A 10,734-nucleotide genomic window follows, 5' to 3' on the forward strand; every position below is an offset into this window, starting at 1 on the left:
TAGGCAAACCCAGGCTGTTGTCAGGGGCTGGTGTGGGGAGGGGATGGAACCGACGGCTAATGGGTACAGAGTTTCTTGTGGGGGCTGGTGTTGAAAATGCTCTAAAATTAGATTGTGGTAGTGGTTGCACCACATTGCAAATGTGCCAAAAACCACTGTGCAGTACACTTTACATAGGCGCATTTCGTGATGTGAAATACATCTCAGTGAAGCTGCCAACAATATATTTTTTAAATAACTTAAACACACACATGCAAAAAGTAGGTGGAGACCAGTCGCAAAGGGTCTTGAATGGCCTGGGCAAGAAAGTGGCAGCACCTAGCAGAAGCATATTGAAAAAGATTTTTCAACCTCAGAGAAAATTAAAGAGCTAACACTGAGTGCTTGCCACGTGCCAGGCCCTGCTGGGCCTGTTACATGTTGTAACTCATGTAATCCTCTTCCTAACTCCATGAAGATTAAGCCCACTTTGATGAAACTGAGATAAGCCGAGCCTAACTTAACCAGGCCGCCCAGCGAGATGAGGAGTGAGGCAGCCCAACTGCAGGGTCATTGCTCTTAGCCTCTGTCCTGTGATGGTCACAGACTATCAGAGCCCGAAGGAACCGCAGAGAGCAACCCAGCCCAAGCTCGTCATTTTACAAGTACCCAAAAAGGGGATGTAACCGGTCTACAGGTTTAGCCAACACAGCTGCCTTAGAGCCAGGGAGGCAAAGTCAGTTTGTCAGACATGCAGGGGGATGACGACGGGGACTGGAGGAGGCTGGGACAAATTGAAGAGTGCACGCACCACCTAAAAAATTCACACTCAGTTGTCATGGGAGCTGGTGACAGCAAACTCAGACACATCCATGGACCTCGTTCCCTTCGAGGGACACCAGTTTGCAAAGCTCTGGAACTTAGCACACCGTTCAGACATCGTGAGTCATGTGAGCAAAGAACAGCCTGGCTGGGACCATCCACATTATTAGTGAAACACGGAAACCCTGGACCCCTAATGGCTTCGTCTGGGATCTCGTCTAGCTGTAATAGGAGCAGGTGACCTCATGGCACCCTCTGGGACTTCGACAAGAGCCTTTGAGTCAAGCTGGGCCATGTCCCCACGGAATGACCTGCTGGTGTGGGTTCTGTAAGCCGCGCCACCTGTACAGCAGTTCTGGACAGCATGACAGGCTGGGAGGTGGGAGGGCAACCCATAATTATCACCCGTAGGTGGGGAAAATCGTCATGAGGAGCAGAGATTAGGATTGTTTAATCTGGTCCTGGGGATGGTCATGGAACCTGGGACTGAAAGCCACAGAGACACAAATTTCAGCATGTTATCAGGACAGACTGTCTGGCCTATAAGGCTGTTCACAATGGAACTTCTCTCCCTAAGGTAGTGAGCTCTGGGTCACTGGTGGTGGTTAGAGGGACACGGGCAACCACTCATAACGATGTCTGGAGGTCTCAAGAACTAGCCTGATATCTGGGCATGGTGGTGCACACCTGCAGTCCCAGGTACTCGGGAGGCTGGGGCAGGAGGATCGCTTGAGCCCAGGAGTTGGAGGCTGCTGTGAGCTATGATGACGCCACTGCACTCCAGCCCAGGCAACAGAGCGAGAGACCGTGTCTCGAAAGGAAAAAAAAAAATGAGCCTGAGTTGAGATGTCTACTGATGGCTTTAAGATGACTGTGTTTGTGCCATTGATACTCTTCACTGTGTCCTTTCTTCCAGCTGGTCATGCAGTACCTCTACTATGGTGGCCCAGAGTCACTGCTCATTAAAAACAACGAGATAATGGAGGTAAGGAACCCATCACACCGTGGACCTGTCACCGCTCCCCTTGGGTGCGTGGCACCTCTGCAAACGGGTCCCCAGCCTGCATCAGTGGTTTCTGGAGGGACTGTGCTGGGTTTTCATTTGGCTGAGGGTTTGGGGCTCTTGTTCCTTCCTGACTGCTTAGTCCTCCCACACGGGAAGGGCCCTTCATCAGAGCCCCTACCTGGAAGAACGGAGGTGCTAGTGCGCTTGCCTAAACCTTTCCACAGCCCCTGAGTGAAACCCATTTTAACTGGCCTTGGGGGCAGGAAATGTACTGAAAAGTCTGAGGCCAGCTCTAGCTCTGGGCACAGCTGGGCCTCTAATGGTATCATCAGGAAATATCCCAGACGATTTCTTCTCCTTTGTTATTTATAAAAGAATTATATCCCCTGAAAACATTCCTCCGATCACAAGGCTGTCCATTCTTCCAAGACTCAGAAGCCGAGGGCAGAGGCACCCAGCCTTCCTCCCGCTGACCATCGGTTGGGGGTGCAGCACGCCCCTGCCCACACCCTCCCTGTCCCCCTCACATAATCCAGCCAGTTCTAGCCTCCCCTGTCCAGGAGCCTGGCTTCTGCTCCCTTCTGTGCGAGGCCACGGTTTCCCCTGCTCCCCTCCAGAGTGGAACTCTTTTCAGTTTTCCTAATCAAAGCTGAGAGCTTTGAACCAGAAGCCAAAAATCACCCCAGGAATCCTCAGAAGTCTGAAGTCCAAGGTGCCCGGCTGACTAGAGATGTCAGGACATGATCAGTTGTCCAGCAGGCGACCCCACGCCAAAGCTCAGATGTGGACTCTGGGCCAGACTGGGTTTAAATCCAGACTCTGCCATTTCTGAACTATGTGACCTTGGACAAGTGATTCAACTTCCCTGAGCCTCAGTTTCCTCACCCAGAAAATGGAAATAATATTTACCTCATTGGGTTTCTGAGGGGATTTTAGAAATTCTATGCTTGGAACAGTGCCTGGCGCACAGTGAGTGGCATGAGGGCTGTGTGTCTTTTGTGTGGCGCACTTGTCCTGTTCCTACTCTGTGAAACCTTCTGTGGTCCCTCCCCCTGACCCCCAACACACACACACAGACACACAAACACACACACACACACACACACACACACACACACACAGTTACCGACTTTTTAAAATGACTTTAGGCTGGTCCAAGTACAGGGATGTTTACAACTGATTGATCACAACCAGTTACAAATTCTTTGTTCCTTCCCTGCTCCCGCTGCTTCTGTTGACTGGCCTCAACAAAAACCAAAATAATTAAAATTATTTTAAAATTATAATAATGGGCCGGGCACGGTGGCTCACGCCTGTAATCCTAGCACTCTGGGAGGCCGAGACGGGCGGATTGTTTGAGCTCAGGAGTTCGAAACCAACCTGAGCAAGAACGAGACCCCGTCTCTACTAAAAATATAAAGAAATTAATCGGACAACTAAAAATATATAAAAAAATTAGCCGGGCATGGTGGCACATGCCTGTAGTCCCAGCTACTCGGGAGGCTGAGGCAGGAGGATCGCTCAAGCCCAGGAGTTTGAGGTTGCTGTGAGCTAGGCTGATGCCACGGCACTCACTCTAGCCTGGGCAAAAGAGTGAGACTCTGTCTCAAAAAAAATAAATAAATAAAATAAATTATAATAATGGATGTACCTTTAAATCATGTCAACCACACAGAAGGGCTTGTCATACAGAGCAGCGCCCCAGCGCCCCCCTGCCCTCCCTCCAGGCCTTCCCCCAAGGCAGAGCTTTGAGCTCTTGCTCTCAGCTCTTCTTCCCTCCCCAAAGCCTGTCACTCTGTCCCGCATCTGCCGAGGCTCTGCCGCAGTGGCCCTGTGCGCTGGGCTGCAGCAGAGATGCAAAAGGACTAAGGTCCCCGCCCTCCTGGACTCCAGCGAGGGAGGCAGCCATGACGTCACGTCTGGCGTGAGGAGCGAGACTGGGTGGAGGCAGCTGCGGGGCGGGTGGTCCGGGAGGCTGCTCTGAGGAGGTGACGTCTGAGCGAGACCTGGATAGCAGAGGACGTGAGCCAGGTCCATATCCATCTTGCTAATAAGACTCTTATTTTCACCCCTATTTCTGGACATAATTTTGAGCATCTGGGGTTTGCCCTTCAGCTGTGATAGGTGTGATCTGGTGCACTTGGCCCCTCCCATCCCCCATCCTCCCCCACAATGGAGTCCCATCGTTGTCCCATTGCTCTAGTATCACCTTTGTGCTTTATTTCCCGTGCCCTGGCCTGTAACGCCGCCGTGGCAGAGGAGGATTTCCTTGCTGTTAGCCCCTTTCCGTCCACCTCCCCACCCCTGACGGACTCTTTTCACGGTTTATAGCTTCTGTCTGCCGCCAAGTTCTTCCAGCTGGAGGCTTTGCAGCGACACTGTGAGATCATCTGCGCAAAAAGCATCAATACTGACAACTGCGTGGATATTTACAACCATGCCAAGGTAATCAGGCCTGTTCTCGCCGTGCGGGGCACACACAGGGGCGCTGGAGGGGGTGCGTGGGGCCTTGGCAAACACGGAGTCGGGCGATTGGAGGCTGGGCCTGTTTGCTCAGGGCTGAGCCGCTGGCCTCATCCGAAAGCTGCTTCTTGCTCTAGAAAAGGTGCCTTCCTTCTCCTCCCTCCTCTCTAGAATACAAGGAAAGTAGGAACCCGGAGGCTTTGAAAGCAGAGTTGTTCTCAAACAGTGCTTCTCACACTCTGATCTCACTGCAGGCTGTGATTCCGCAGGCCTGGGCTGGGCCCTGGGTTCTGCTTTTCTAACAAGCTCCTGGGTGACGTCTCTGCTGCTGGTCTGAGTGACACCCTCTAAGGCTCTAAAACACTGTTCTCCAGTCCAGCAGCAGCAGCATCATTGGGAAACTTGTTAGAAATGTAAACTTTCCCACCCTACCCCAGACCTGCTGAATCAGAACCTCCTGGGGCCCAGCCGTCTGTGGCTTCCCACGCCCTCCAGCTGATTCTGATGCTGCTCAAGGGCGAGAACCACCATTCTAGAATTGTCCTCCATGCAAGCTGCACATTAGAATCATGTGGGCACTCACTCAAAATCCCCACACCTGGGACCTACCACGGACCCATTAAATCAACGTCTGGGAATGGAGCCTGGGAAAGATAATTCTCCAAGCTTCCCAGGTGATGCTCAGACGTGGCCAAGGCTGAGGACAGACTGTCAGCACTGGAGGAGTCCTTGGAGTCCACTTCGGTGGCCCCGGCACCTGGCTGCTAATCCGAATCACCTGGGGAGCTTCCTAAATGCCCATGCAGCCCCCACACCCCCGATGACCCAGCAGTACCCCTGCGGGGAGCCCCGAGATCTGTATTCATAACAAGCTCCCAGAGTGACATCAGCCCGAGGCCAGTCTTCGGGCCAGTTTGGGGGAAGCACTGATTTCATCCAATTCATTTCACAAGTGGGAGACTGAGCCCAAGAGAAGTGAAATAATTTGTCCAGTTTCCACTTCATTTTGTTTCATGTGTGAGCACGGGGGATTGACAAGTCCAGGAAGAAACAGCGAAACCAGTTAAGGTGAGGAGTTGGTCCAAAACAAAATTTCCTTCCTTTGTATCACTGGCGCTCAGTGCTCATGCCTCCCGTGTCCACAGCTCTCTAGAGCGACAACCGATGTTCTCATTGCTCCTTGAAAAATCAGACAGCTGTGAGATGTTACTTGCTCGTCTCACGCCAGCGTTCAGCGAGCCCTTTTAATGTGCAGGCACCTGTGCTAAGAGCCTTGTCGCATCCTCTTAATCCTCACCACAACCCTTTTAGGGAAATGCTATCGTGAGTCCCATGTCATGATACGGAAACAGAGGCACAGAGAGGCGAAGTAACTTGCTTAAGGTTACACAGCCAGTAAAGAGATTTTTTCCTATTATGGTAAAATATACATAACATCGAATTTAGCACTTTCACCGTTTCTAAGTATACAGTTCAGTGGCATTAAATACATTCACTTTGCTGTGCAACCATCACTTCCATCGTCTCCAGAGTTTTTCATCTGCCCAAACTGAAACTGTACCTTTTAAACACTATCTCCCCATCCCCACACCCCACCCCTCAGACCCTGGCAACCACCATGCTACTTCCTGTCTCTGTGAATTTGGCTACCCTAGGGACCTAACCTACATAGGTGGGATCATACGGATACTTGTCCCTTTGTGACTAGCTTGTTTCACTCAGCATAATGTCTTCAAGCTTCATCCATGTTGTCGCATGTGTCAGAATTTCCTTCCTTTTTAGGGCTGAGTAATATTCCACTGTATGTATGTGCCATATTCTGTATATCCATTCATCTATCAGTGTACACGCGGGTGTACAAAATCTGTTCAAGTCCCAGCTTTCAATTCTTTGGGGTATCAGAAGTGTACTACTGAGGCCGGGCGCGGTGGCTCACGCCTGTAATCCTAGCACTCTGGGAGGCCGAGGCAGGTGGATCGCTCAAGGTCAGGAGTTCGAGACCAGCCTGAGCAAGAGCAAGACCCCGTCTCTACTAAAAAATAGAAAGAAATGATCTGGAGAACTGAAAATACATATATAGACAAAAAATTAGCCGGGCATGGTGGTGCATGCCTGTAATCCCAGCTGCTCAGGAGGCTGAGACAGAAGGATGGCTTGAGCCCAGGAGTTTGAGGTTGCTGTGAGCTAGGCTGACACCACGGCACTCACTCTAGCCCGGGCAACAAAGCAAGACTCTGTCTCAAAAAAAAAAAAAGAAAAGTGTACTACTGAGATTTCATGTCTCACTCCAAAGCACAGGTTCTTAACCCTGTATTCATTCACTGTCTGGCATATTAAGTGTTTGAAATATTTTCCATCATCCTTGATACTCAAAAAAGATTTTCTGATTAGGCATCAGTATATCAAAAGGTACAGTCAGTCTGCTTTGCACACGCACGCACACACACACAGGGTGTTGTGGTTAAGTAAGGATTATGCCAAAATCTGTTTTATTAGGACACAAGCAACTTCTTTATCTTAAACTGATTACTTTGCAGAAGAGCATCCAGAGAAACTCTCTCTGTACCAGGAAGAGAGTCTGATTAGCCTCGAGGTCCTCTGCCCTCCTTCCTGGCCATGGTCACTCAAATTGCCCCGTGAACCCGACATCCCCAAGTTGCTTTTCTGCGACCTGTCACCTTGGCAGCAAGGCTTGTGTTCCACAAGCTCCTTGGCCGGCAGCTTCTGCGGCGCGTCTCATTATTTAACATTGCAGCCAGGTGCAACATCAGCCCCGGCTGGGAATCCGGGCTTAGAACAGTGATGGCAGAGAAACCGGCTCTTTCATTTACCTGCCTTTGCAGCCAGGGCCTTGGCTTTTGCAGACACCAGCCTCTGCCTTGGCCCCCCAGGCCACATGCTGCAGTGTTTCCAACAGAAATACCTGCCCTTCGTGATAGCTGCGTGGAGGGCAGGGCACTACTTCCCCTTGCCCTGGGCCCTGCAGCCCCTCCTGGGACCGCGTGCCATGTGGATTCCATCACTGGCAGATTGTGCTGCACATGGAGGCTAGTTTAGTAAAAGAGTGGAAAAGAAAGAAACCAGCACTTGGTTTGGAACCCCAGAAAATACAGGTGTTTAGATGCTAACAGCCACATTCCAGATGTCAGCAAGGACCTCGGCAACATTGCCTCTGTACTACATCTAACCGTTCGAGACAGCTGTGCTGTTTCACGCAGATGAGAAATCCACCTCCTCAATGCACAGCCTAGCCATCTCCTTTTCCTAGTAAAGCTGTCCCAAACTAGTCAGTCGTGAAAAAGAGGCCCTGGAGCTTCTGATGGCCCGTTCAGGGTGCCTCTCAACATGAGAAAAAAAGAACAAGGGGGTTTATCAAATTGAATCTCAGCTGATGCAATAAGCTCAACAGTGCACCGTGATGGAAAGAACACAGGTTTGGAGACCAGGGGCTTCGTTCACCAGTGTTTATCGAGTGCCCATTATTTACTAGGAGCTGTATTCATCAGAATATAATAAGAAACCGTTAATAGTAAGACATGGTCTCTGGCAGGAGTGGGGAACCTGTGGCCTTCTGATTTCAAGATTTTTCTTTTTTAAACATCAAAGGAGGCAAGAAAAGCTTCATCTTTCTCTGCTGCACCCCTTTTAATAAAAGGATGGGTTCTGTAAAATTTGGATTCAGTCAAAAGGCTGCACTTAAGGACCTAGAAGGCCACATGTGACCTTAAGGCTGCAGGTTCCCCACCCCTGGAGGGCAGGGGTCAGCAGACACGTTCTGTGAAGGGCCAGATAAATATTTTCAACTTTGCAGACCGTATGGTCGCTTTGGTACCTACTCAACTTTGCAAAAAGCAGTCATAGATGACATGTAAATGAACAGTGTGGCTGTGTTCCAATAAAACTTTATTTACAAAAACAGGTGGTGGGCCGATTTGGCCCTCAGGCCTGAATTCTGTCAGTAATTAGTTGTGGTGATGATATGTAAGTGGCTGGTATATTCAATAAATATTACCAAATACTTTACACGTAAGTATTTATTATGCTCATTATTCCCCAGTCACACTAACTTGTGCTGAGTGACACTCATCTACCAAAAAGAGCCAGGTGTGGTGGGGATGCTCACTGTGGCCACAGAGTCAGAGATGAGCAACTCTGAGTCTCAGTTTCCCCACCTGTGCCAGGAGGCCTTGTGCTCTGTGACTCTAAGAGCAGGGTTCATGATGAAAGCGTGAAAGCATGCCTACGAGCTCTGCCATTCCCAGGGCTCTGTGCATCTGTGAACACCTGTGGGATAACAAGTCTTCTCACTGATAAACTTCATCAAGCTTCATAAGCCTCTTGGAGGCCTCAGAATTACCTCGCGTGTCCCTGTCCTAAATGGCACAGCAGAGCATAGCACCCCTCTAGTCCACCCCTTCCATTTTGTAACTTGGGAAACTGAGGCCCAGAGAAGTGTTGTGACTTGCACAAGGCCACGGAGTGGAGGAACAGACTCCAGCCCTTTGGTGGGATGAGCTGCAGTCACAGCCCAGGGTGTGATACAGCAAGTGTGGAGTACCAGGGCCCTTTCTGCAGTCAGTCTGCCTTAGCTGGTGTCCGCCATCCTTACATCTGAAGGCATAGTCTGGGAGATACGTTTCGGAAGCTTAACCATCTCCTACTTCCTTTCCACTCTCCACAGTTTCTTGGAGTCACAGAGCTCTCGGCATATTGCGAAGGCTACTTTCTCAAAAACATGATGGTCCTCATCGAAAACGAAGCATTCAAGCAGCTCCTATATGACAAAAATGGCGAAGGGACGGGCCAGGATGTGCTCCAGGACTTACAGAGGACGTTGGCCATCAGGATTCAGTCCATCCACTTGTCGTCTTCCAAAGGTTCTGTTGTATGAAACGTCCAGTGCAGCGAATGCTTCCCAGGAACTTTCCGGTTCTCCTGCCACGTTGGCTTTACACAAACACGTACCAATTCCACCTGGTGTCTGTTTTTCGCTGGGCCAAGGAGCTGCCTCTACTGCCTCAGCTTCTCTTGAATAAGCAAATTCAGCTCCCATGTGTTCCCGTTGAAAAACAAAGGACATTCCATTGGTCTGCAGATCGGATCAGCTGAGTCCAGAGCTTGAAGGGCAACACGGGGCGACCAAGCGAACCCCTGCTGAAGGCGCCCTGGGGCTGCTGAACACCCACTGCCGGGGACTCCTCTTGAGTGGATGGACGGAGGCCTAACGGTCACTCCAATTCTGGGTTGACAGTCGGAGAACTTAACTGTCCCGACCCTGAAGAGCATAGTATTACACACTAAGGACCTTGGTAGCTGCAGCTCAGCGAGCATCAACCATGGTTCCAAATTGGTGAGGCTATGACCCGTAATGAGGAAATAATTTGGCAAATTTTTAGGGGTTGGGAACTTTTTAAAATGTTCATAAAAAAAACAGGGCAGTCTTGTAGTTTAAAATATATTTCTAAAAGCTTAATGGTTCATTTTCAACTAAATTGTGTTTAGGGATCTGTGTTTTGAGGTTTTCTTTTCTCTTTCTTTTTTTTTTTTAAATAGTGAGTCGCAGGTCCACGCTGTGTAAACATGCATCTGACAAGATACTGCTGATATTCTATACAAGGGGAAACAATCTTGCCTTAGTGATCATGGTTACACAAAAGAGGTGCACTGCCAATAAGTATCTCTAATTCAATAGTCGAAAACAACCTGCATGCCAATCGTGGTTTCGGGGTGAAATAAAACACCCCACATAACCAAACATGCATTTGCATGGGCCCGAACCTGTGAAATGTTACGTTTGTGCTTCATTTCTGCCAAGGCAAAAATGTTCCATTACTTCTTGCTAAAAGTCCATTTGGTGAAACCAACATATCCATTTCTTCTCCTAATTACGGACGATTCTGGGATGCTTTTGCAGAAATGTGTTCATAGATGATGCTGGAGCGGGGGGTGGGGGGAGCACGTCAGAGAATTTGCTATTAACGCCAGAGTTTTCTCTGTATTCTCAGAAGATGTTAATAGTTTGTTACTAGACAGAGAGTATGACTATGTTAGATTATTTTTAAAAAAACGAAACATGTATGATAGGATGGATTCTTTCCGTATTCAGAGAGTGTACAGTATAGGGTTATTATAATGAAAGTTTATATCAACAGGGTTCCGTTGGCTCTGCCATATATTATTAGCAAAAGAGATTGGTGAAGTGCCACAGTATTCCAAATAATTTTTCAGTTGCGGCCTATATTCTTGTCCTTTCATTTGAAACCTAGATACATGCAGTAAAAACTAGGAGAATGACTTTTACCCTTGGGGATGGCCAAGTTCTGTTGATAAACTATTTCCTAGCATGCCTTCAGGAAGCCGTGCCAGACCCTAGGTTCTAAAGGAGCTGCTGTTCTTCTGTCACACTTGCTCCCTGAGCCGTTGTTCAGAGGACTGATGTCACATGGTTTCATGGGCGTGGCCCG

General features: G+C 49.2%; 1 protein-coding gene across 2 annotated transcripts in view; it reads left to right on the forward strand.

Moving 5' to 3' along the window:
* The window catches only part of BTBD11 (BTB (POZ) domain containing 11), a 289,580-nt gene extending 280,362 nt beyond the window's left edge, over positions 1-9,218 (forward strand). For both annotated transcript variants that reach the window (XM_012644708.1, XM_012644709.1), the window contains 3 exons: positions 1,718-1,786; positions 4,139-4,252; positions 8,952-9,218. In XM_012644708.1, the coding sequence (XP_012500162.1) occupies positions 1,718-1,786; positions 4,139-4,252; positions 8,952-9,161 (393 nt within the window). In that variant the 3' untranslated portion in view covers positions 9,162-9,218. The remainder of the gene's footprint in view (positions 1-1,717; positions 1,787-4,138; positions 4,253-8,951) is intronic.
* Positions 9,219-10,734: the final 1,516 nt, after the last annotated feature.

Source organism: Propithecus coquereli, unplaced genomic scaffold (genome assembly GCF_000956105.1).
Source record: "Propithecus coquereli isolate 6110/MARCELLA unplaced genomic scaffold, Pcoq_1.0 Scaffold218, whole genome shotgun sequence".
Taxonomy (NCBI): domain Eukaryota; kingdom Metazoa; phylum Chordata; class Mammalia; order Primates; family Indriidae; genus Propithecus; species Propithecus coquereli.